The sequence below is a fragment of the Ochotona princeps genome, chromosome 10 (genome assembly GCF_030435755.1).
Source record: "Ochotona princeps isolate mOchPri1 chromosome 10, mOchPri1.hap1, whole genome shotgun sequence".
In the NCBI taxonomy this organism is placed as follows: domain Eukaryota; kingdom Metazoa; phylum Chordata; class Mammalia; order Lagomorpha; family Ochotonidae; genus Ochotona; species Ochotona princeps.
In genome coordinates this window covers 59,869,027-59,896,512 of record NC_080841.1, presented here as the reverse complement: position 1 = coordinate 59,896,512, position 27,486 = coordinate 59,869,027, and the positions used below count along the sequence as shown (strand labels likewise).

The 27,486-nt window shown below is 41.4% G+C and overlaps 1 protein-coding gene across 6 annotated transcripts in view; it reads right to left on the bottom strand.

The window, feature by feature from the left end:
- SFMBT2 (Scm like with four mbt domains 2) overlaps positions 1-27,486 on the bottom strand; it is a 218,236-nt gene that overhangs the window by 26,425 nt on the left and 164,325 nt on the right. For all 6 annotated transcript variants that reach the window (XM_058669504.1, XM_058669503.1, XM_058669502.1 and 3 more), the window contains 5 exons: positions 19,408-19,521; positions 16,484-16,526; positions 14,565-14,635; positions 12,262-12,401; positions 860-969 (listed from right to left, as the gene is read on the bottom strand). In XM_058669504.1, the coding sequence (XP_058525487.1) occupies positions 860-969; positions 12,262-12,401; positions 14,565-14,635; positions 16,484-16,526; positions 19,408-19,521 (478 nt within the window). The remainder of the gene's footprint in view (positions 1-859; positions 970-12,261; positions 12,402-14,564; positions 14,636-16,483; positions 16,527-19,407; positions 19,522-27,486) is intronic.

The following is a 27,486-nucleotide window of genomic DNA, read 5'->3' as shown; positions in this document are numbered from 1 at the left end:
TGAATCTGTTATCTTTAAAAGACAGTAAGCTTTCACTCTGAATGTTTAACATAATAAAGTATGAAGTGAATTATGACTTGATTTTAGAAATATAAGAGCTAATATAACTCTCGGAGATACTTCAAAAAACGTTTGGAAAATGGAATCAGAAGGTTATTTTTGTACAAAAATTTTTTGAAATCTCATGTATATGAGCTGTTTGTAAAAACATCAAGAAAATATCAGGAAAAATTTACCCAGAGATCTTTTCTGTACCATTATGCTTTTAAAAGTTGTTTTTCCAAATCATTTCTTTTCTTCCTTGTATTGTCAAGTTCGGCATGAGTTTTCCTCTTTTTAAGAGTTTCTTTATATTAATTTTTATCATTTTTGAAAGGTATGATGATAGAAAGATCTTCCATACATTGGTTCACTCCTCAAATAACTCCAGCAGACAGATGGAGCTGGGCCAGGCATAAGCCAGGAGCCAGGAACTCCATCTGGACCAACCGCCTGGGCGGCAGACCCAAGTAGTTAAATCACCAGATCTGCTTCCCCGGATGAGCATTAGCAGGAAGCTGGATCAGGAGCCGAGGCAAGACTTGACTTTAGGTACTCTAGTATCGGACTTGGGCACCCAAGGAGTGGCTTAACCCAATGGCCATAATGCCATTGCATGGACCATTATAATTTTATTCTTAATTACCCCTTCCCACAGACTTTTTGAAGCACCCCTGTAGAATGTTCGAACTGCGGAATACTTGTCTTCCAATTTGCTTCCACTTTGTGCTGCACCACGTCAGAACAGAAGCATGCCAAGTTTCTAAATCATAGCTGAAGAATGGTAAAAGCCCTTATTCCCAGAACTGCAAACACTTACTTTGCCTTCAGCGTCTCCTCCTGGAAATTCCAATGTGGATCTTCCACCAGCTGTAATTCTCTTAATACCCTTCCAGGCTTATAGGCTGCATTGATGATCATGCTAAGAACCTGTTGGAGAAAAATAACCACAATGAACTACACTTGCATTCACTCAGCATTCATTCCTGCTGAAATAAGAATGTAAACCACACCTCTGACACTTAAGGAGTGTTTGCTACACACACTCATTAAGTGAAGGGCTGTCATTAAGCTTGATAAAGAGCTTTCCAAGTCAGCACTGACTTCAGTCACCATTCAGAGATTAAAATTTATGATAAAATCCGATCGCCCTGGCTGGGAAAGTGAGAACTGCCTGCTGGAGAATCTCAGTAATTCTTCCAGCTAAACAAAACCTGAATATTTCTACTGGTGACCAATTCAGTACTCTTCAATGGGCTTACTCAAGGACAGGCTACTGAGAATTCCATTTTATTTTTAAAAGCTACATTTCATAAGGAACGACTGATGCTGAGACTGTATTCATGAAATATGGCTGGAAAGATTTTAGATCCTTGTAAAGAAGGGTAGCAATTTATTTGCAAATTATCCATCTATGTCATTTAAACTATGGACATTTAATATTAGGACAACTTTCTCAGAGACTTGACTGTTTGAACAGGCAGTCTGCAACACCTGACACCATCTAACATCAGATTTCCTAAAACTACCTCCTCACTGCCAAACCCAACTCTAACACAGTAAGCACACAGTCACTGTTCAGTGTGGAGCTTCCAGAAAGACCATGCAGTCCCACTCTGAGATACCCAATGGCAATTTCTAGGATGATGAAATGTGCTTGTCAAGGGTTTCTTTAATGGACAGAATAAAAAAGTAGAAACCTGGACTGAGACTCACCTTCCAATAAGCATTCACCAGATATGAACATTTGTTGAGTTCCAACAAGTCTCTTGGCTGCTGCTGTTCAGAATAGAACTTAGACCTGCGGTGTTGACTTTCATGAAATGACCTGCTGCTAAGGCTCCTAGGTGTGCTTTCCCCTTCAGAAAGGGGAGGAAGTGGTACACCAGGCTGATAGCTCACATTTCACGTTTCAGAGCAAAATGCCACTTAGATATGGAGAACACTAGCTCCCCCAGATAGCAAAGCACTTCCTGTTTCGGATGGAAGCCGGTATGAAGCAATGGTATGGAAGGAGATGGAAGTGTGGTAGGAGAATCTACACACCATAATCTTCATGGATGTGATTTGTGTGCTTACTATTTGTGCTTTACTTCTGAAAACATCAAAACTTTACCAATCTTAACATATTGTATGCTGTGCTGTCCATGTGGCAACTGCTATTCCTGGCCTGGATAGCATTTCTGCTATGTTTCAAGGGTCCCCTAATGACCCAAAACAAGACGTATGCTTCAGTCAAGGCTCTTACACACACAAAAGGTAGTAATAAGACATTTTGGTGCTTTTATGTTTTCTGTATTAGAATAATCATCTTATTTTATTGTTTACTGTCAGAACAATTCACAGAAACTGAGTTTAAAATAAATCTAATTAGAACTGGCTGCAATTAAACGCAAAGTATTTATCAACAGACAATAACATTTCAGCAGATTCTTTTCATTGTGTTTAGCTGAGAAAAGCCCAGAGCTGCATGCTATTTGCTGCATATCTAAATGCATTTTTGTGACTTTAGAAAGAAAATGCCTTCCAGAGTTTAATTAGGGCTGGGAACAGGCAGCAATTAAATTATAAAAAGCGTCCAATACTGAATTTTTTTTTTCCCATGGCTTTTCCCAATGCCACACCATTCACCTCCAAATTCAACAAGCTTTCTATACAACTCAGGAATTCTAAGCAGAATGATTTCTGTGTACATGATACAAGTGTAGTATAGTAACTCCGTGAGAATAATTAAGTGAGCAGCTGCGAACACAACCCAGAGTGAAACTGAACGGCCATCCTGTGCAAAACATCCAGACTGAATTCATTACTGTCCAGATCTGTGAGTGCAGCCCCCAACTAACTACCAGACTTTTAGGTGTGAATCAGTGAAGAGCAGCCACGATACACGGGCACTGCAGCTTTTGAGTGACTCCAGGAAAAAATTCACACTAAAGACCAATGCCTTTCTGGACTTCTTGGAATTCAAAAAATCACTGTCGAAAACATACTTCTACATACAAATTCTATGGTGTACTATGAGCAGAAAGGTACTAAGTTTCTAGCTGGAGAGTTCTAGGTGCAAATCTCAGCCCCATTCATTATAGCTATGGGTGTTGAACCTGGCTGTTTTTCGGGTAGTCTAGACTGGCTTATAACTCTAACATGACATATGTCAACAGTTTAGGTGCAGAACAGTTTTAGAAGGGGTGTGCAGAGAAATCTTCAGTACCCTAGTGAGGAGTAACTAATCTTTGTGTTCCACCTAGTAAGGTATATGTGAATCCATGCCGACCATTTCCTGATTCTAAGTTTTCCTTGTTGTTCTCTATTTATTCTAGATTTTTATTTGTTTGTTTGTTTATTTCAGCAAAATTATGCTTCAACGCTATAAAATGCTAAATACTATAATGAAAATAGACACGAGACAGCTGAATAGTAATCTATAGCCATTTTAAGGTATATAGAAATCGGATGTATATAAACTAAAATTGAAATGTCAATGAAGAAGTCACAGGATGTGGTTCAGAACCTGCATTTTTTTTAACATACTGGTTACTCAATACTATGTCTATTAATTCCATAACATTATAAATTGTTGCTGATGTTATGTTAGGGCTTTTAATTGATAGGGATGATACTCTGCAGGCTCTACCTTCAGACCAGAGATGGTCTCCCTAAGAAGCCGTTGAACTTATCTGGACAATAAGAAGCTGGACTCTATGCTTGGTATATGCTTGCAATGAAAGAATCTCAACTGAACTTGAACTGTGGTTATGCAACAAGGTGGAGGAATCCACCATGGGGGGAAGGTTTGGGGAGGGGTAGGGGGAATCCTAGTACCTATAAAACTGTGTCACATAATGCAATGTAATTAAAAACAAAAAGGCTATGGGTGCTTAGGCAAGATGCTTAATCACCCTTCATATTTGTACAGAGGCGAGGCACTGTTATTTATCTGGTTTACTATATCTTACAGGAAATATATAAGATACCATATTGATCTAAAAAGAATATTCAAAAATCCCTTTGTTCTCACTAGCAGTGTAGTCCTCCTCGAACAGTGACATAAATCTTCCCTACATCTTTAACCTCTCCATCCCCACTGGCTTGTATTTGGATTTGTTTTGCACCTTTGAAAATTAACTCTCCTTAGAAGCTAACTTTCCAGTTATTCTGCACTTTTCAGACACCTGCGTTGTAAAAAAAAAAATAGTTTATCCTTTTATCCTTCATCTTTGCCTGGAATTATCAACCTACTCAAATCTTGTTTCCCATCCAACCATTGCACAGTGACCTAATTCTCAAATCCAATCAGCACTTGGTCCCAGAGGTACCCGGAGTGATTGTACAATGCCTTCTGCTGTCTCTGCTTTTTCAGGCACAAAAAATATGCTCAGGAGCAGGTATATCAGGACTTGAGAGTAGAGAGAAGGGTATAGAAAGGGAGGAAGCAGCAAACAAAAAGAGCATGGGTGCTGTCACTGATAATTTAGCAGAGAAAGGATCAAACATCACAGCTCCTGACTCACTGGACATGAACTTCTTTTCCTCCCTCCCTCCCTTTCATGCAGAGTAACACCTGGACACCCAAGCGATTGTTACACAAATGGAATGAATGTTTTCCTTCTGTGCTTTGCTATTCTTCCAAATGAACACTTCTCACAAAACATCAATGTGTAGAGATTCCCAATCTTAACTGTATGCCATGACTTACACTGCCATGATGTGGATGCACAGGTGACCACTCCTTGGACAAGCAGGGCTTTGCTACCTTAGGCTCCCCCTCACAGAATGAGCAAAAGACTCTGGACCTCCAAGGTGTGTAACCAGTGGAATTCTGGTGACTTTGTACCAAGACCTCTTTGAGGTACATGTTCCAACATAGCTCAGCCCAGAACACAGATGGGAATAATCTTGAGGGGCTGCAAAAAAGTTCCTGGGCAAGACACGTCCTGTGTGTATTTGCTCTTTTCTAACAGATACATCTGCTTCAGGGGATATTCAAGAGCCAAAGCCACCATCAAGCTTCTCCTAGAAATCCAGGTATGACGAAGGTTCTCAAAAGCTAAAGGATGTTCTCTTCTGTATTCTAAACTCAGAGGGAATGAAGCTAGGTTTATGCAAGTCTTTTTTCCCTCAAGTATTTTTCTTGCTTACTCAATCGTTTATCAGCAGGGCTTCTCTTATGTGGAAAGTTGTGAATGTAGTAAAATGAGACCAAGCACGGACTTCAGCACTTGGTATTCCCTTCACAACTACAGCAATGCTGAGTGGCAGGATCGAGGCTATATTTTGAACTCTAAAATGGCTCTTGCAAGAGGAAAGAATTTGGTCTTCAGAAGAATGGTGACAAGTCAAGCCTCTTCTTTATGGGTCACAACGTGTTTACCCCACACACCAAAGTTCAAATTTGCCTAGTGCACTGTGGTAGCATGACTGCTGAAAACCCTCAAACACGGACATGAAATCAAATAAAAGAAGATGTGTCTGCAAGATGAAAGAGGAACTCTATTCTCACACACTGAACCTTCCAAGGAAGCCAGAGAAAAGCAAACAGCTGGCTTTGAAAAGCAAGCCCTTAGAGGTGGATGTTTTTATTTTTTCTTCTCAAAATCTGCTTTGTAGATGTCCCCATGTCAGTGCCATGGCAACAATGAGTACAGTCCCAAAATATGATCTTACAGCAACCACTGTGTGCATCCTAGTTACAAAACATTTTGGTAATAACAGAAATAGTTTGAAGTATCCAAATCCAGATCTTGATTACTCAGGCTAACTCTGATCTCTGCCTTTATTTTTATTCTCCTCTACCAAAAACATATGACTATTCTCAAGATGTATTTATTTGAAAGGCAGAGTTAGAGACACAGAGCGTTTCCACCCACTGGTTCACTTTCCAAATAGCCTCAATGTCCAGGCCTGGGTCTTTCATTAGAAGCCCATTCTCAGGTGAGACCTCCCACAATCACCCTCTTTTACAACAGCACCCATGTCCTATCATTGTCCCACACATCACTGATACTTCATTAGCGATGTATTAATCATTTAGTGGTTTATCTGTTTGCTGTCCACTCTCTCAAGAATCTAAGCACCAAAAACTCAGGGCCTAGTTACTGTTGGCTGCTGCATTCAAAATATCTAAAAACAGCTAGCATTGTGAGATACTGAATATATCTTATCTTTTAATTGTTCAGTATAGTCACCTATAACTGAATGACAAATTCACTGCAAGAATTTATTTGATAGTATATAATATATGAGAATGCAGGTCCAGAAGATATCATTTACTACTGATTTTCACTGCTTAAAAAAAAAAAATCTTATCCTGGGCCCGGCGCCGTGGCCGAGAGGCTAAACTCATCGCCTTGAACGTACTGGGATCCCATATGGGCGGTGGTTCTAATCCTGGTGGCCCTGCTTCCCACCCAGCTTCCTGCTTGTGGCCTGGGAAAGTAGTCGAGGATGGCCCTGCACCCGCATGGGAGACTTGGAGCAAGTTCCTGGTTCCTGGCTTTGAATTGGCGCAGTACTGGCTGTTGTGGTCAGTTGGGCAGTGAATCACTGGGTGGAAGATCTTCTTCTCTGTCTCTCTTTCTCTCTCTCTCTATATATATATATCTGCCTTCCCAATAAAAATAAATAAATCTTTTTAAAAAAATCTTATCCTGAGGTAAGACAAGAAAGTTTTAAAAGTGTGTCTTGCTTAATCCTCACTTGCAGAACCAATGCAAGGGTTGCTCAGGATTGCTGACTGCCTTCCTCCATGGAGGGTCTGCTAGTCTCTAAAGTTGTAAGAGGCAGAAAGCCTAGGAAAAAAGTTGCTCAGAGATGTATAAAAAAAGAGAAATAATAATAATAAAAAAAAGAAACCAGAATTCTCCAATTGTGGGAAACATTTTAATCAAAATAGAGAACAAGGGGCTGGTGGTGTGGCACAGCAAATTAAGCTGCAACCTGAAGTGCTGGACATTCCATTTGGCAGCAGTTTAATATCCTGGCTGCTCCACTTCTGATCCAGTTCCCTGCTGATGTGCCTAGGAAAAGCACAAGAGGATCATGCAAGTCCTTGGGCTCCTGCATCCACATGGGAGAGCTGGAGGAAGCTCCTGCTTCAGACTGGCCCTGCTCTGGCCATTTGAGCCAACTGGAGATCGAATGAACAGCTGGAAGAGCTCTGCTTCCTCTCTCCCTCTCTGCAATCCCTGCTTTTCAGATAAATAAATCTTAAAACAAAAACAACTAAGAAAGAGACACTGTTCTAAGATAAATCCTTAAAAAATTGAAAATAAAAACAAAGAGATGAAGAAAAATAGTTTAACTATTAATGACAACTGGAGACAAATCCTAAACTGCGGGCCTGTGGCACTGCCTGCAGCTGAGCTTCTCCAATTAATGGGCCACGAAATTCCAGCTGAGAGCGACCTCTGAGACTCAGACAGCACCCAGGGGTCCAACCTTGTGGAACTCCAAAGGTTTTTCTGGCACCTTCCACTTACACGTCTTTCATCCTCTGGTGAAGCTGTACAGGGTGCACGCAGGACCCAGACTCCTCGAAGCCAGCTTGCACCTCAGCATGACATGGATCCCACACGCAGTGTTGCAGACTTGTGCCGTGAGGGTCAAAATGGTTCCTCACAGGACCAGCTGACACTCGCCACACTCCACAGGAGGCTCCCAACCAGGTGCTCATGGTTGGCCAACTTCTTTCCTCAGAGCCAAGGCAGAGTAGTTCAACCAGGCTCTGACATGGGAAGTCCAGGAAGTCCCCAGTGTGCCTAGACTTCATATAGTTTTCTCCTAAGCTTTCTTTTGAAGTGGCAGATGGGGGTCGGGGTGGGGGGAAGAGGCAGTAGAACATCACATGTTCTATTTTTGCCTTCCAACAGAAAATATGTAACATGCTGATATCCCCTGTATAAAGGTTCCCCTCTTACACTGCTGACCTGGGCTGCCAAAAACCATAGGTCCTGTCTACTGTGGAGGTAATGTAACCAGGCAGCAGCCGCAAGCCAGTGGATTTGAAAGTGATGTGATCAATATAAAAATATTAAAAGTCATTTCTAAAGACTTAGAAATGACATTTTTTTTTCTTTTTAGCTAAAACAAAACCCAGAGGTTATGTACTGGCAGATAATTTAAGCCAACTGAATTCTAAGAATAACCACTGGTGTTCCCCCAATCCAGGAAGCCACTCTGGCATGTTCTCCTGGGATCCTGCCACCATGGCCTTGGGAGTCTTATCTTTAAAGACAGAGGCTCTGTCTCGCCTCCCCAGTGGGCGATTTAATAGTCATTCTTGCCAGTGGCGCACGGCTCATTTTCTCTTCATTTTTATCATGTGTCTGTTACAGGAGCTGAAAGCCCCATCACAGGCTACACTGCTTTGAGTGAATACATGAGGCCTAGATTCCTCTGCACTTTCACCTCTTGTGTTCGTGCTGCTCACTGATTAGCTGACTTCACACACAAATAGGAGCACCCACACAGCATGCTGATGCTCTGTGAATAGAGCACCACAGGCTTGCTGAATCACAAGATGCTACATAATTCATTAAGGAAAACTTCCCTGGACACATTTTGACACTGCATAAAGGAACACAAGCACAGTTCCTTGCTGCATGGTGCTAACAATCTCGTGATCTTACAGAGATCTGTAACTTTCTCTTTTGCGGACCCTGGGATCTGAGACAAGAGACATGGGAAAAGGGAAAGGATGATCTTGATTGGCAAGGATCCTGCCGGGTATCTGGGCTTGCATTATGATGAACACCAGGGTAATTGTTTGTCCCTAATATGTTCAACTCTCCATGGCTGTGACTCTGGGCACCTTGTCAATGCCAAAGTATAGGAAGGGATCCTTGTCCGGTCTGACCCATACCATTCTCAATGGGGTCCTGAACCAACCACCTACCGACTCTGGCTTTTTTTTTTTTTCTAGGCTGTCTCTCTTCCTTCACTGTGCCCCCTCTGGAGCTGAGGCCAGGCATGGTTCTCTCAGTTCCTTCAAGGATCCTCAGGTCTGAAGCCCAGCAAGTGAGTGCAGACACAGACACGTGACCACATTGACCGTAGTCTTCCTCCTCTCCAATACATGGGCTTCCTAGAGCTTAGGACCTCAGATCTCAGGCAGCCTGTGAACTTTCCCAAATCTGGCTCTGCAGACATATTTCCAGCAGCCCAGACAGGGGAAAGCAACTCTTATCTTACATTCTCCAAACATAGCAACCTGTGTATAACTAAGGCCTTATTGTGAGAACTGGCTTGCTCTATGCCACCACAGCTCTGAGCCTGAGGATGGGTTCTGCTGCAGCGATGGTGTCAGCCCATCCCAGTGCCTCTGTGCATTGGGAGTGCTAGGATGAGGACTCCGAAACTGACAAAGCTGCAGGGAGCTGCTGTTTCTCTGAGGCAGTCGGAAAGCCTGTTTCACATGGCAGGTTCCTCTGATGAAAACCAGGGCCTCCTTTGCCTGCCAGCTGTTCACAACTGGGATGAGTTTGGCTTTCCCTCGCTATAGGAGTTGGCTGTTTTACTCTATTAAATGTTTTATTTTTAAGTCACAAAGAGTTATCGCTGATCCGTTCTCTGACAGGTTCCAGCAGCCAAATCTAAAAGCCGGACCAGAGCAGTTTTGTGATGACAAAACTTTTTTGTCCTGATATTTGAAAAATGCATGTGGCGGGAAGGAAGGAGAAAAAAAAAAGGCACAAAGCTAGTGCTTCAGTTCTGTGAGTGCAAGAAAAATCGAAGTTCTACCAGGCCAATATTTCTGCTAATATTTATCCTTCAGCAGCGGGACCTCTGCATGCCTTCAGGACTGACTTTACTTAGGGAGGATGAGGAGGTAATCAGAGCCAGCGTAGAGTGCATGGGTTTTCTGGGCCTTTCGTGGCATCAGAAATTTAGCCAGGTTGCCATGTTCAGAGAATGTAAGATAAGAGTTACTTTCCCCTGTCTGGGCTGCGAGAAATATGTCCTTTATAGACATGTTGACAAAGCCTCAGGCTAAGATAGGCTAGGAAACCAGGAGCCTACAGCTGCTGATGGGTCTTCTACCCTGATGCAGAAGCCCAAGCACTTGGGCCATCCTCTGCCATTTTCCAAGGTGCAGTAGCAGGGAGCTGGATTGGAAGTAGAGCAGCTGGGACTCAAACTGGTAACCATGTAGGATGTTGGTGTCACAGGTGGGGCTTGGCCTGCTAAGCCACAATGCCACTGACCCTTACTTTATTATTATTATTTTTTAAGCATCAAGACTTCTCATTGGACTCTACAGGCCACTCAAACGGAATGAGATCTGTGCTAATTTCCGGACATAATACCAAGCCGTTTCAAAGTGAGTTATCTGAAAATCTGTGACTACATGAGAAAGTAAGCTAAGTATCCCAGTGCAACGGCCAGGTCTGCAGGACACTCTCAATGTAAATTTGGACCCTTAATGTGAGCGAGTTTTGAGATCCTTACATCGAAGTTGCTGTTAGCATCTTCTCACCCTTCCCTTCCCTCCTTGCCTGCTCGATGCTCTTGCCTCTTGTACACTTGACCCTCTAGCTGGAGCAGGTGCCTGCTCAGCATCCACACAGACTATGCACTGTCTCTATGTCATTTAGTATCTGTGCCGGTAGCAGCCAAGGCGTCTATCTGTGCGCTCCTCTTTCCCACTTGGCTGGAAGCTGTGAACATTCTCTCTGTTAACTGCTTCTGAGTAAGTCACTACATCCCTGGCCTAATCAATCCATTACAAGTTTCTTCCAAATTGTAACCCCTCAGTTTCTCTCTTTTAAAGCAGATATTTCCCTGCTAAATGCAGAAAAATGTTTACTAATATCCTAATGGTCTGCCATTATTATTTTGTGACCTCTTTGAGTAATATGCCATCTGAACCCACTCAGAAATTCTTATGTTGAGGGACAAGTTTATGCCTGTGTCACTCTGAAGTGCTCCCTATCAAGCAGAACTCTAAGCGCGAGTGGCTCAGAAGGCAGTAGACCCCCATCCAATACTGAGTATGGACAGGGTCTACTGAAGCACCAGGCAAGCTGAATTCCTTTCTACTTTTCTTTCCAAACTACAGCATACCCCTATGAACCCATTATTTACTTGCAGCTCCAATTCTATGCTCCAGCTATACCTACATAACCACTGTCCTTTTCAAAATACATATTGATTGCCCACCTGTGTGTGGCTGCACCAGGCTGTGCAGTCAGCTCCACTCGCTTTGCCTAAGCCAGTTCGGATCACTTATCTTATATTTGCACTTCCTTCCCTCCACTCCAGGGTCTGTTAGGACACTGGACATCGAACTTGGGATTCATCTATCACCCCAACACAAATGTAAAGCCCAAGCAAGCAGAAGCCAGACTGTTTATTTTCTGATCCTAGGACTTAGTCAGTACTTGGCTCCTCAAAGAGGCCCAACACACTCTCATTCCTTGGATACATGGAGTGTAGTGCACACAGAATTAAAAACACATTCATCATCGTACAGTAGCAATAAAGAAGATCTATCTGGTGTCTTCCATCTTACGAGAAAGAACCTAACTGCTGTGTGTAAAAGAAACAGCAAGAGAAGAGTTCCAAGAACAATTCAGAAACTCTTCCCAAATTCTAGTCTGTCTCCAAGCACCCTCTGAGGTTCAGTTACATAAAAGCAGCAGAGACAAAGGCCTACGTTAGCATCTTCAGGATTCACCACTCGTGCAAGGGTGCCCCCAACAGGCAGAAATGATAAATCCTCTCCAAGGGATGCATGTGCGTCAGGCTCTCCTCTAAGAAACCCAGGCAGGAACTTCATGGGTGCTGTTTGGAGAATACTGCCCATTGCCATCCACAGGTGGGGATTGGGAAGGCCAGGGAGAAAACACGGTGCTGCCCCCAATCTAGTCCAGGAGCACCTGTTCTCAACAGCACTCTACACTGCTTCGGGGCTGCTCTCCTCTTGGGGAAAATCTGACTTCCTGAACTCTAAGCCGTCACCCCACACACAGTCACTCCTCTGCCTTCCCAAAGCATTCTTGTCCCATCTAGGACAACAGTTTTCTCGCTTTGTGCTGGGTTGTGTGGGTCAGTCACAGACCAGAATGGCAGATTTCCATCTTGACACCTCTACTTCCAGTCCCATGATTCCAAAAAAGAGGGAGCTTGGGAACCATGTGCTGAATGGATGCACGTGTCTCCCATCATCTTTGGAAGCTGTATTTACACATGCTGCTTCAGATAGCAACTGGGAAACCATCTTACCTCTTTAAGAACCAGCACACATTTGCCCGGTCCCACAGACTGAGGTAGCTCTGCGATCCTTCCTTTGTTCAGGTAAGGGCCTGAGAAACACCTGTGGTTGATGAACAGCTGAGGACAGCAGTACTTCCCATTCACGGTTCCTGCAGGCAAAGCGCCAACAAAGTCACAACTCCCACAACCCACATGCATGCTTCATTTTACTTCATCAGCAAAACCACCTCTGGGAGCTATCAGATGACTTGACTGATGTTCATAGCAACTGCAGAGGCCAGTGTCGCTGAGCCTCAGATAGGAAAGTCTTGCTTGGACTCCAAATTGTGACAGAGATGGAGAGGCAAACAGGATTTCCTTCTTTGGGGGAAGGTGCATTGTAGCTTAATATCAGGATATTTTATATCCATCATAGCACTTTGGAACTTTTATTTATTTTTTTCTCTAAATATGCAGACTATTCTGCTAATCACACCATGTTCAAGACACTGGCAATAGTGCGCCTTGAAACAGAAACACTGAGCCTCCAGCCAAGCTGCCCACATGCTCCAGCGGCTTCCTTTTTCCATCTCTCCTCTTCAAGGAAATGGCTTCCCTGAATCTGGTGTTTGTCACTCCCCTGCAACTTTATAACCCCACTCCCCATATATATGTTATAAATACAGGTGAACAACACGTGATAGTTAAAAAATAGTCCAAAAAAAGTTCAAAAAAACTCAGTTTTCTACAACATTTTGTTTATTTGATCAACATGAAATTTCTGACACACACCCAATTGGTAAATATACATCCAGAACATTCGTGTATTTTTCTTTTCTGAATATTACTCCTTTGAATTAATGGAGCACACTTTAGTTACCTATTCTCTCACTGGTGGATATTTGCTTGGTTCTACTTTATTGGAATTGCCTGCAGTGCACATAAAATTTGTTCAAGCACATAACAGAAGTGGAGCTGCTTGGCCACAGGTTTAGTCTCTTCAGCTTTACCAGTCATGGCTGAGCTGTTTTCCTCAGCACCTATCGCCATAGACAACTCCACTAGCACTGAGCTGTCACCTCCACTACCCCACAGCCAATGGTAGGTACTGCCAGACATCTCTATTTCACCAATCTGGTGAAGGTAAAAATGTACCTCACCATGCCTTAAATTTGCATTACCCTTAGTTTTCTTTCAACTTAGAAAGTGAACAGAGGAAACTGTTCTAGCTGTGTCTCAAGCTATCATGGGTAAATTAAATGACAGGTTTTCATGCTGAAATTTCCTGATGTCTATAAACAGAATGAGGTTTCACTTTTGGCTAAGGAGTCATTCCCAAAATGACTACTCCAAGCTAGCACCTACTCCAAGCTAAAATACACCACCAGTATTTTATTTCTGCATAAATACGGTTATTAATTTGAGGTGGCAATTTAACAGTCTAGGAAGGCTTTGCTCTCATAAGGACTTCAAAGAACCAACAGGTACAAGAGAAAAGGAGCAAAATAGCAATGGCACACTACAAAAGGGTAGCTGAAACCATTCTGAAAGTTTCACTTCTATACAACAGGCAAAATAATTTACATGAAAATTTTCTTGGTAGGATTACTTTGTGCATTTCTTTAGCAAAAAAAAAAAAAAATAAATGTACCCAAGTCGATGCATAAAGGTGCTTTTTCTACTACCAAAAAATTGTAACTGACAGGAGTCTCGCATTGCTTTTATTTCTAGAATTCAAGACAGGCTTTTTTTGGCTTACAAAATAAAATTCTTAATCAAGCACCAGCTAATGCATAAGCATGTGTTGTCAGAGTCAGTGGTCTACTTTAACTCACAACTGTATTTTCAAAGGTTGTAAGAGACAAGACTGTACTCATTAAGAAACAAACTGTTCATAACTAGCTATTCAAATTCAGAGGGTTTTTAAGGAACAATTCAAAAACCAGTAGGGATGTAGGTATTAATCACTAGTATAAAAGCATGAGTGGACTTGGCATTAAGATGGCAAAAAAATCTTTTTAAAACCTAGTGATGATATTTTCAATTCTTTCCCACATGGTATCTCATGATACACAGACCTAATATGGCTTGGAATCTCAAAGCAACAGCACCCTTTTTCCTACAGACTAGCAGAACTATTTAAAGATACTGGCTAAGACACAGAGGGGAAAAAGCACAGAAATTTTAGCTTAAAAAATAATTTTAAGATGTAGATATTTACTGATGTATAGCAAAGGAGATTGTGCTCAATTACATGATAATCTCAGAATGAACTAAAAATAATATGTACACACACAGATACAAGTTAGAAAAAGACAAAAGGGCTCATTTACCTGTAGTGTCCAGGTGAGGGAATAAACACAGGTCATGAGGTATTTTCTCAACAGGCACTGCGGATGGTAATCTGTCAACAGAGAAAACAAAACTATCAAGGGTCACACACTATAACCAAAACGACCACTTCCTAAAGTCTGCTTATCATTCAAAGTGACTATTTCAGAAATCTAAGGTAAGAGCAATCTAAGACAGCATTTGCGAATACAAGTACCAGCAATAAGACCAGCTAAGAAAAGATTACTGAAGTAATACTGAAGTAATTACTGAAGGGAAATAAATGACTCTCACTCACTTGGGATGACCCTGGAGAGCCTATAGAACACCGTGGTCATCACTGCTCAATGGCTGTGGTCAATGCTGAGCTGCTCTCTTGTCAGAGAATTGAAATAGGCCGTCAATTATATTCTAGACGTGCAGAAACATTACCTTACACTTAAAGTTGCACTTTTCCACTTCAGTGGCTAATTGAAAACCATTTTCTACTAACCTTCGATTTCTGATCCCTGTGCTTCTGTAGGTCATGGCTATACTAAAAAGATCTTAAGAGAAAACGAATGAATTTTGAACCCTAAAATGTGAAGTAGGCTTATTCCAGGACAGAAATCTGTTGTAGTTGAATTTTTAAAAGCTGCTGAAAAATTACAGTTAGAATGTGGTCTTTGTGGAAAGAAACATAACTTGGGTTTTCCCATAGGTGGAATGTGTGACTGCCCAGACCACACAACCAGCAGGTTGGATAAACTCGGATTGAGTGACTCCAAGAAATTTCAGGGGAGTTCAGCTACAGAAACAGCTCTTAATTTATGGTCCCTCAAGAGTTAAAACAGGGAACTTGTCACAAATGCAGATTCTCAGGCTCCACCCCAGACTTCCTGAATCAGACATTTGGGGGAAGAGACCAGCAAGCTGGGTGACTGATGGGAAGCAGAAAGGGTGAGAACTGTTAACCCACAGATAGTGGATGTAAAAGTGATGACTCTCATGAGCCTATAGTTAATTTTCTACTTCAGTGTGATGCCAGGGAAATGGAATCAGTTTATTAAGCTGATATACTATATTTAGAAATGAATGCACAGAAATTATCCACAGAACTATCATGCCCACTCAAATACTCAAACAGCAAACAAGGACTATTCAATTTCACTTAAAATCCAAACCTGAAAACATCAGAAATGTGGTTTTCCATTCCCTTTCCGTCAATATAATTTTGTTTATTAAAAAAACAGAATCATTTGGCACGGAAGGTATATTTTAGTCTCTTTTAAGCATGTTTCAATCTTTGAAGATGCTACTGGAAGTTCCAACTTGTCAAAAAATACACACCTTCATGTGCACACTCTGTTCCAACATTGGCTTTTTCCCTTAAAATGGAAATGCAGGGTGGGAACCACATGGGTTTTCTTTACTGTGTAATCTAATCTAAATCACTCTTCACAAAAACCACTTAGAAGCAGATATTCTTCCTGTAAGGGCATTGAGACGAAGACCACTAAAGCAGCTGGAGAATGACAGGGGTGGCTTTTGCCTGATGTCTTCCACCTCACAGGCCCAAGCATGGTAAGGGAGGCAGGGGAAACACAACGCACCCTCTAGGGGCAGGTAGGCACTGCACATCTGAACTATACTGGCCACACGAAGCGCATGGGGCATTAACATCTCAGCCACTACTACCGATATCTGAGTTTGGGCTATTAGAGAAATGACAATCTAAACTGCAGAATCCCTTGGGCAGCAGGTATGATAGCTTCCACTTCACAGGTGCACAAAAAGTAACATGAGCTATATTTTACTGTCACATTATTACTAAGCTAATTGTCAACTAACTACCTAATAAAAATGTCATGCTTCTTACCCTTCATAGAGACATTCTATAATTTGCCAGATACCTTTGAGAAAAAGAGAAAAAAAAACGTACTGTTTTTCTGGTTGGACAACGGCAATCTTTCTCTTCTTTTGTGCTGCATAGTGGGCAAAGAGAAAAAAAGAAAAGGAGAGGGAGAAATTAGCTTTGTTAGTCCACGGGGCAGGTACATTTTTTAAAGAATTGGTTTAGTACAAAAATGCACCTGTTTTAAAGGAACAATTTAAAATACTGAAGTTGTTTTACTCAGTACCCATTTCGGATTAATTTCTTCTAGAATAGAAAACAAGGTGAGCGATCACACAGGAGATTTGAATAGAATTTAGCCCCATTAATCTTATCACTATTCTGGCTACTTTATATTACAATGTGTTTTAACAAAGAAGAGGCATACATGCTGTACCTGGAATAAAGGCACACATTAGGACAAACCGTTGCATGTGCAATTATCCAGGATGATTTTCTTTTCCACCATAGAAACGGTCATAAGATAAAAATTTTACCGTACCATCGCACCCTCAAAGTATATCACAAGCCTGCACTGAACTGAAAGGAGATTTGGTAACTAGCAACTATGGCCTAAAACAATCCAACTTGCAATGATTTTTTGAATTAGAATATTCTAGGTTGTAATTGACCAGGATCAACTTAAAAAAAAAACTACACCAGAGCTTTTGGCACCTTTTAAAATTGGCCCAGATAAACCTACATCTTCCAACACAAGTACAAACTTTCAAAGTGTTAACAGTCTGGCAGGAGTAGAGTCACAGTCTCTTTTAAGCAGTATGTATAGACAGGAGATGCTTACAAGAATAATTAAGAGAATCAACAAAGCTTCAAACACTCTGAGCTTCATGTGTTATTTAATTCTAGCTATACCTATACAGAAGTAAAACCTTAACTGTTCCCAAGATGAAAAGAGGTTATAGACAATGTTGCTTAACTCAGTCTGTACTACTAAGGGTGATGTGGTCTGGCTACTGGGTATCCTGTAGGGAGCCAAGCACAACAGACCTAGAAGCAAAATGCAAGATAAAGAGGAAACATCACAGGTGGGTGTTTGGCACAGTGACTGAGATATCCCTTGGGTATCCTGTTGCAGAGAACCTGAGACTGAGTCTCAGCTCTGCTTGGGATTCCAGCGCCTGCTGCTGCACACGCAGGGGTTAACAGTACTTGGGTCCTGATACCTGGGTGGGAGCCCCAGATTGAGTTCCAGGCTCCTAGCCTGGTTCAGCTGTGGCTGGTGGTAGGCAACTGGAGAATGAACCAATGAACCAGCTAGTGGGAAATCTCTGTCCATCTGTCTGACTGTCCATCTGTCTTGTTTTTTCTCTCTTCTAAATAAATAAGTAAATAATAAATGGATATTTTAAAATAAACAATAATAGGAGAAAGATTACTGCATTCACCCTAACCCATATGTGTTTTGGCACTAGGAAAGCCAAAAGCACTTGCATCCTCCCAGATCCACGTGAACAAGGGAGGAAGAGGATACAGGACCGCAAGACCAATGTGAGGGACAAGAAGGATGAAGAGGGTCATGGATAAGAGTGCTGGGCATGCTAGCCAGGTGAGATAAGAAAATGCAACAGTGGGAGAAAGGGCATGTTCCTCATATCACAATTAGTATTCTATGCACAGATTTGCAAGAATCCATTAAAATGAGAAGACATTCCTGTAACTGGGTCAGGTGCATTGCATAGGATATTATCAGGGAGAAAAAAAATGCTTTTCTATAATCCTCCTCAACAGGACTTAAACTCCATTTCATGCCCATCATGCCCTATCCCAGTCTTAGTGAACACCAAGAGGGCAATCCTTCGATATCTATGACTTTGGGAATGTGCAGCCAGCAGTGCGATGGACTTGGTTTATAGCCGTGCTCTGGGAATCCTCAGAAGTGTGCCACAGAACAGGCTGCAGTGAAGAAGCAAAGCTGAACCATAAATTCCAAAGAGTATTAAAACACAATCTTAAACAATTAGTGAAAACCCATTATGTACTCACAATCTTTTAAAAAGATTTCTTTATTTATTTGAGAAGTTAGAGAGGTGGGGAGGAGAGACAGAGGACTCTTCCACCTGCTGGTTTACTCTCCAAATGACAGCAATGGCCGGGGCTGGGTCAGGCCAAAGGCAGGAGCTTGGAACTCCATCTTGGTCTTCCAAGTGGGTGCTACATGCTCAAACATGCGTGCCGTCTTCTGCTGCTTTTTCAAGAGCATTAACAGGGAGCTGTATCAGAAGTGGAGTAGCTGGCACTTGATTCTGAGCTCATACAGGATGCTGGCATCACAGGCTGTGGCTTAATTCACTGTGCCACACAACTGACCTCAAATACTCACAATTTAAAACAATATTTTAATAGACATTTTAATGAAATAACAAATGTACAATTTCATGATAACAATCTGCAATGCACTAAGCATGTTGTATCATTTAAACTTATGATGTGAGTGTACTGGATTATTTAACTTTTAATTTTGGTTTTGTGTGGTATTTTCTGGATCAAAAAGATGTGAGGTTTTTTTTTTTAAGCGTCAGCTGAAATCTCTCCAATTAGTTAGTACTAAGAGTAGGTAAAATGCTTGTAAGTTTAATAGACTGTCGGGACCAACTATGATTCTTTTAACTCTAGGGAAAGCCTCACAAGAAAAATTAGTTCTAAGAATTAATAGGAACAAAATACAATTTATAACCTAAGTGCTTTCCCTTCAAGATAATGGGCTATATAAAAATATCCAAGGTTAGGACTCCATTTGTCTGTCTGCAGCTTCTCTGTGACCTCCAGTGCCTCCTAAGTGTGGCTTCCTTTGTCAGCCTAGGAAACACATCACACACTTAAAGGGTAACCGAGACAACAAAGGGAACGCTGGCCTATGCAAAACTCCACAACCTTTTTTAAAAACTTTTGCTATAATTTGTTTAAACCTTTGATGGAGAAAAAAAATAATACAGCTGCCTCTCATCACTTACAGACTGTCTTATGTGGTGTAGTCAAGGGGTAAGCATTTGCTTCACACCAGCCCACTGGGAAGATGTCCATGGAGTCTACATCAACAATGACCTCTGGAACAGGAGTCTGCAGACCTGTATTGGAAGGAGACACGGTCATGGGTACAAACACAGAAATAGAAAACAAACAAGACAGCCACCTTCAAATTTTAAAAATACCTTCTGAAAGATTAGGGGAAAAAAAAACAGGAAATAGTAGCATAGAAAGTAAGACATCAAAGGCATCTGCAGTCTGTAACAGAAACAAGTATTTAAAATATGAAAAGGTGTGAATACAAGAACATTCAAAACCAGTACGGATTCTCCTCTGCAAATGGGGGCGGAGGCAAATCCTGAGCAGATATGCCGTAAAGGGAAGACAGTCGCCATCCTCGGAACAGCTCTGATGACATATAACAGAACCTGGGGTAGAAGGCACAAGGAACTGACATGACTAAGCACACCAAAGATCAACCTTCAACTAAATCAAACGTTATGGCTAACAGCCTCTAGTAAAAGTGGTAGACAGTTACACGCAGTGGAGACAAGAGATAAGGCAATCCTCTAAGGAACTCCGTGACTCATCAGCTTGAGCGGAGTCACTTATTTTGGATTCAGTTTGTGGCATGCAGACTTTGATCATTTCACACACACACACACACACACACTACCATTCACATTGGTAAGTCTTTTTTTAGTAGAGTCTGCCTCTCACATTCTTTTGTAAACATGACTATTAATGCCTTATAATAAACTAGCATCACAGCTGAGAATTTTGGAGACAAAAAAAAATGGACAAATTGGTGATTATAAAAAAGTGAAGATCAGCAAACAGGTTCCAACAAAATTCTACACCAAATGCTAACTTTTTAAGACAAAACACTTCCAGAGACGACATCCCTGAATCAAGAATCAAAAGATAAGAGCTCTAATAAGAGATAATGACTCTGACTGCTCATTCTTGATTTGCTTGGGCTTCCTCACCGGGAACCAGCATGAAAACAATACAGTAAACCCTATAATGCATTCAGTTCATCTCATAACATCTGATGCAGTCTGAATCCTAACCTCCCTTCCTGATGCAAAGTACCAACAACTAAACAGAACGGTCCTACAACCAACATTGCTTCACTGCCTCCCTATTTCTCACTTTTTCTAAACAGATTTATTTATTTTTATTGAAAAATTAGATACACAGAGAGGAGAGGAAAAGACACGAAAAGAAAGAATATCATTCAATGATTCACTCCCTAAGTGGCCACAACAGTTGGAGCTGAGCTGCTCCAAAGCCAGTAGCCAGGAGCTTCTTCTGGGTCTCTGACATGGGTGCAGGGTTCCAAGGCTTTGGGCTATCTTCTACTGCTTTCCCAGGTCACAAGCAGGGAGCTGAATGGGAAATGGGGCCACCTGGACACGAACCATTGCCCATATGGGATCCCAGCACATGCAAGGTGAAGACCTTAGTCACTAGGCTACCACTCCAGGCCCATTGCATTTCTTAACATAGAGCAGATTTCATGAAAAGTCAGTTCAACAGTGTCAACTCCTAACTGAGTGACACACCTACATCTTGATGGATACAGATGGGGCTCTTGGCACATATGAAAAATTGCTTCCTTTCATATCGGGTCATCTTCTCCTCTTCAGACTTAGTAACAATTATCTGCTGGCTTCTCAGCGATTCCCCTAACAGGTTGAATTGATCTCCTAAACATAGTTGAATTTCCAGATTTATGTTTAGCCTCAAATAAGATTTTTAAAGGTCATTAAAAACAGTACTTCAAAAGAAGGAACAAAATGAGCTTTACAGCTTATTACTTCCTAAATTATGACTTTCATCTTCCAATTTTCTGTCAAACATCACATCCTTTAAAATCTTGAATCACACATTCAATTAAAGAAATATTTATGAGCTAAGATAGGTCAAATACTTTTTTCCTAAAGAAAGTGTTTGCTACCTTCTTCCCACCCCAAATCCAGCCCATTAAGGCATCTATTATTTAACACTAAAGGGAGGGCCTGCTGTGGTAGCCTGTTGGCTAAAGTCCTTGCCTTGCACACACCGGAATCCCATGTAGGCACTGGTTTGTGTCCTGCATGTTCCATTTCCCTTCCAGCTCCCTGCCTACGACAGGGAAAAGCAGTAGAGGACAGCCCTAAGCCTTGGGACCCTGCAACTGCGTGGGAGACCTGGAAGAAACTCCTGGCTCCCAGTTTCAGATTAGTTTAGCTCTGGCTGTTGTGGCCGCTTGAGGAGTGAACCAGCAATCTGAGGATCTTTCTCTCTCCATCTTCTCTCTGTATACTTGCCTTTCCAATAAAAACAAATAAGTCTTTAAAAAAAGAACTAATGGGAAAGTGGGTTATTTACCACTGAGTTTTTCCCGACCCCAAAACATTTCAAGCTCCATTTTGAATATTGAGGACCAGTTCTTTATTTCAGCAACCTTATGAATCTATATGTGTCTACTGAGACTTACAATAATTATTGATGAGAAACTATTTTCCAAGAGTAAAGGTCCAATCACTTACAAAATTTTCCATTAAAAAGTTTACAATTCTCCTTAATTCTTCAACAATTTCCAAAGAACACAAGCAAAGTTGAATGTGCCATTAAAGATCATTGCAATGATATCATTTTATAGACAAATTTCTGATGACCATCCAAAAACCATGCTCAGTCTGTGATTCTGTGCAAGTGGCCTTCAGTTAGTATGCATTCTACTTGTCTATTTTCATCTAGACCCCTTTCTCTCAAAGGCCATCAAGAAGCTTAAGTCTCCATTTACAGAAAATACTCATAGAGATTATGTAACCATCAATGATGGTTACAATATTGGGCAACTTTGAAAATGAATTAGCCATGTCTTTAACAATTACATGCAAACTTCTCCAAGGCAGATTGTTAATGAAAAGGAAGGCAGAACATTGTGCAAATAGAAAATACTACCACCTGTTTAAAAGGGGGAAATAACATCAATATGTATATAAAACATCAGGAAGGAAGTAAGAATATTAAAACAGGCACCTATTAGGAAAACAATCAGGTGCTATGATTTAGAAAACAGCAGAAGTAGAATGGACAATTTGGTTAAAGATACTTTTACGGATTTTTGTCCATTTTTACATAAGTTACCTATTTTGCAAGCTCCACAATAATGGCACAACAAAAGAGATACAGAAAAGAAAGAATTTCTTACATAAATAAAGCCTTGCCAAGAGGTCAGGTTAACAAAAGACAAGTAACCATTAGAGAAAATGAAGCTAAACCATGATGATTCATTTCATTGCTGCCAAAAGATGAGAGATTCTTTCCAAACTCACAAAGCTTATTTATGTGCATAAAAATCATTGAGAATCACACTGGGGCGACTTGCCATCTCCTAAAGACCTGGTCATGAGACCAGCATATTATCAAGTTCTACCTGACCTTCTATTTGTAGAGGTTGGATCATGGCTCCTTCCCATGACTGATACAGGGCATTGAATTGCAGCAGTTGGTGACCCGTTCTACACAAGGTGTCAGGATGATAAAGGGGATGACATAGGAGGATGCTTCAGTGTCTAGCCAGGATTGTAATCCTATGAGACTCCTAAAGACACACAATCCCTTCACTCTTAGCACATCATTGAAGAGAGAGAACAAGCATGGAGGAGCTGGAGAGCGGAGACGTTACAGAAGGCAAAGGCAGGTGGGATGTGAGAAGAACCAGGCTAACTCCACCAGAAGGAAGGTAAATGATGTTCATTTACTTCAGTAATAGAATTGAAACAACCTTAGTTAAAAGCTGGGATGGGAACAGAATTGAAATAATGTCAGTTAGAAGCTAAAATGGAAAGAAAGCAAGATATTTGAGGAAACAAGTTAACTGTGTTTAACATCCCCATTGGAAATTAAAAGGTGCACCAAGCACTGGCAGGCTCTAAGTGTGAACTGAAAAGGGGAAACATCAAAAGAAAAGTTAAATCTGATTACCCAGAGTAAGCAAGAACTGGATGATGGAAAACTCTGACCACCACCCACCACACTTGTTCCCCCTGCAGACATTTATTTACAAGGCAAGCCCTCCAGGTATCCTAGGGTCAGCTCCCGCGCCAAATTCCTAAGGAATCAAGCAAAACTATGACCGGTCAGACTGAGATATCCCAGAAAATAGCCTGAAAGGAAACAACAGAGTCAACTCGTAGTACTTAAACATTTAATCCTTACAACCCTCAAAGAGAGGGACTATTTTCATCCCCATTTCAGAGATGAGTAAGCTGAGATTTCAAGAAAATGTGCACCAGCTGGTAAGTGGAAGATGCAGGATCTGAGTGTGGATAATCTAGTTCCAGTACCTCATATAGCACCTGAGCAGGTTTTTGTTGTTGTTGTTGGTGGTGGTGGTGTTTTGTTGTTTTGCTTTGTTTTTTGGAATCCTCCTTCCTTCTCTTTTCTCCTCCTCCTCACTATTACTATCGTTGTTACCCTGGAAGGGCAAGGAACTGTTCACTCCTTCCTATCAGGGAGCCACATCCCTTTTGCAGAATCCCCACTTAGGAGGCAGCTTTCACCTCCTACCACCAAAAGATGAGAAGCTAAACCAACCCTGGCTCTGCAGGCAGATAAGCCAGCTCAGGGTTTCTCCCCAGGAGTTTGGCCTCCTGAATGAGAACCTGACAGGTCACTCCGCAGTTGCTCCCATCTCAGTGGGAGCTAAAAATCTCAAGCTTCTCTTCAGACTCTGCCATCCCTCTGCAGAGGGGATTTCCCATCCTTTCATCAAAAGGCTCCTGAAACAATTTCCATTTCACTTACGACAGTCAGACTCCTTTCTGTGGCCAGCCAGAAAGAACCTACCAGGAACCAGCTTTCTGTGGAGGACATATCTGCCTCCTGCCAGAGAGCCATCTCCTCTATTTGTCCAAGAATTATTGCTCCCTAATGCTAATTTGCTGAAAGAACTTCTACCACAATGGTTGCATGCAGGCCAGGCCTCTTTTTCAAGATCTGCAAAGGACCCACAGAGCTCTGAAATATTTTCACATTGATAGTTTTCCTTGTTTTGTTTTTGTAAGTGCCTGCAAAAGGCTTTTTAGCCACATGGTTTTCTCACAAATCAAGGGAAGGCTTAAGGGGTCTTTTTCTGCACCTGATCTCCAAAGCCCACAAGGCTGACTGGAACAAGTGAGCCACATATGACTTGCCCATTTGTTAGAACAGTTTGCAAATTCAAGTGAGTAGAAGAACCACTTCTAGAAGAGGACTTTAAAATGCAGGTACTCAAGGTTTCCTACCAGGGAATTAGATGCACTGAGTTTGTTGGTGGGCTCCAGGAATATGTATTTCAGTAGACTTCTATTGGATAAGTTGTGGAGAGCAGGTGTTTTTTGGTACTAAGCCAAACATAATCACCCACAAAACTGATTAAGGTATTTTTGAATTTTAGATTACAAGTATAAATATCAAGGTTTTAAAATCTGGTTAGCAAAATGGGGTCCTGCAAGGGCTGCAGTACAATTGCTATTTTTCAGGAACACACATTTTGTTTACTTCTCCTGTCTATTCAGCAAATATTTATTAGCAAGCAAAGTACACATGAATTCTTGTATAAATATTGTTCTCTGTGAGATGTTCAGATAGTAGCAGAGTCCTGCACAATGGCTTTTAGCCCCAGTAACAACACTGAGATGTTTATAGACATGATGTTTGGACCCCACTGGATACAGCACAGGCTCCTGCAGGGTGGCAGAGTGCTACCTTGCAATAATATAATCTACAACCTCCCTTTAATGAGCCCTTATCAGGTGCCAACCATGACCCTGAGCAACATACAGATACTAATTCACTCAGCCAATCTCAACCATTCTGCAATGTAGACTTCTTTATTAAATACATTGTACAGAGTATACAAATAAGAGGCCTAAACTTCATAAAGTAAAATTCATAAAGATCCCATAGCCAGGAGGCATAGCTGCTGAGTGCTATGTTCCAGAATTTACTCCAAAAGAAATACAGATTCACTGAAAAAGGGGGAGGAAGGCAATGGCAATGAGAACAGAAGCAACAAGTAGTTAGGTGAGCAGGTGAAGAGCATGAAGAAATGATTTTAGAGCTTCTAATTCAGATGACTTAGCAGTTTCTATCTTGGGTAAAATCTTGGATGGCATCATTAAGTCAAAGACACTCAAAAAGCAGAACAGAAGTAGTCAGTATATTCATGAACTCAGTTTGGGGAACTCTGGCATCCACATCGCAGGCCTTTTTTAAGCAGTTTTACAATGGAAGCAATGGGTGTATTTATTGTGACTGTGAGTCACTGCCCTCTGAAGTCTCAGAGAACTAGGAAAGAAAAACCTTCAAAAACTCCAGCTTTTCCATGAGAATAAGCGATACTAAGAAAATTCAGGGAGAAAGGAGTTATCAGCCGGAAGACTAACCCAGGCGAAGGATCCTCAAGTTAGATTCTGAAGGTGAGGTCAATGCAAGTCAAATGGGGCAAAAATGGGAAACAACCTGGAGATGAGAATTACAAACTACTAGAAAGAAACGTTCCACCATAAGTAATGAAAAAGAAATAACCAATCAAAACAAGAGATGGGGAGTGTGTGCGTACTAACCTTCTTAACTGATAGACAAAGAAAATGCACAGTGCTGTTCCACCATCCCTGTCCAGAACACAGACAAGCCAGCATGTGAGAGCAACTTATGCCACACTCCAACCTTGAAGGGCAGGTAAAACATAAACACAGCAAAGGAAGCTGGCAGAGCACCACATGCTCCAAGATCATCTCCTAGTAGCCAAGTCCAGACAGCAAGCCAGATTAATCAGAAAATTAAGCAGTGGAAAATTCCAATGTGTAATGCATTCCTCAAAACTGGAAAATGAGAGTTCATACTTCTTTTTGGAAAGGTCCTTATGCCCCTACTCCTTGTTTCAAAATACCTACTACACAGACAGTATCCCCTTCCCATCGTTCCTAATGGCACCTGCAGAAATGAGGAACCATGCAGAGTTGGGACTCTGTACATAACAGCTTGTCACAAACTCTACACATTCACTTCCGAAAGCTATACACAGCATGGATTCACAGGGTGATGTTCATGATGTATGTTTTGATTATAGGACAATTTCATTTTCTCTTGATTTCCTTTCAGAGGGCAGTGGAAAAGTAAATATCAACAGAGACTGCTAATAGCATTAACTTGGTAGTTTGAGCCAAGTTCACTGAACTTAAATTAGGATATTTCTCCACCTATAAACACTTTGGATCGTTTTCACTTTTTTTTTCCTTTATTCTGCTACATTTATCTTTCAAACTAACTGAAACTGAAAGAGGTATCATTCTATCTATACCTTCGAATTGCAAAAACAGTACCTACAGGGATGGGATTGTGCTGTACATTAAGCTCCACCTGTGACACTAACATCCCATACAGGCACTGATATGATACCCAGGTGCTCTGCTTCCAACTCAGGTACCTGCTAATAGAATTGGGAACACAGCATTAATGAGTCCCTGCCCCCATGTGGATGGAGTTCCAGGGTCCTGACTTTGGCCTCGCTCAGCCCTGGCAGCTGTGGCCATGTAAGGAATAAACCAGCAGATGGAAGATTCCTCTTTGCTTCCCTGTTCTATATAATTCTGCCTTTCAAATAAATAAATAAATAAATATTTTTAAAAATTTCGTTTTATGACACAGTTTCATAGGCTCTGGGATTCCCTCAACCTCTCCGAAAAACCCTCCCCCTGTATTGCATTCCTCCATATGGTTACAGTAGTACAGTTCATATCCAGTCATGATTCCTTCATTGCGGGCATGGACCATGCAGAGGGTCCAGCATCTTATTGTCCAGATAAATTCAACAGTTTCATTGGGAGACTATTCCTGGTCTGAAAGTAGAGCTGGCAGAATATCATCCCCTCCAATGAAAAATCTCAACACAACTTCAACACCAATTTACAACATCATGAAGTTAATATCAATAAACAAATCTTAAAAAACAAAACCACTAACTGAAAATTTCTCACCTGTTTTAATCTCTAACAGATTTCCCATTTCAAAACATGATTTTGCCT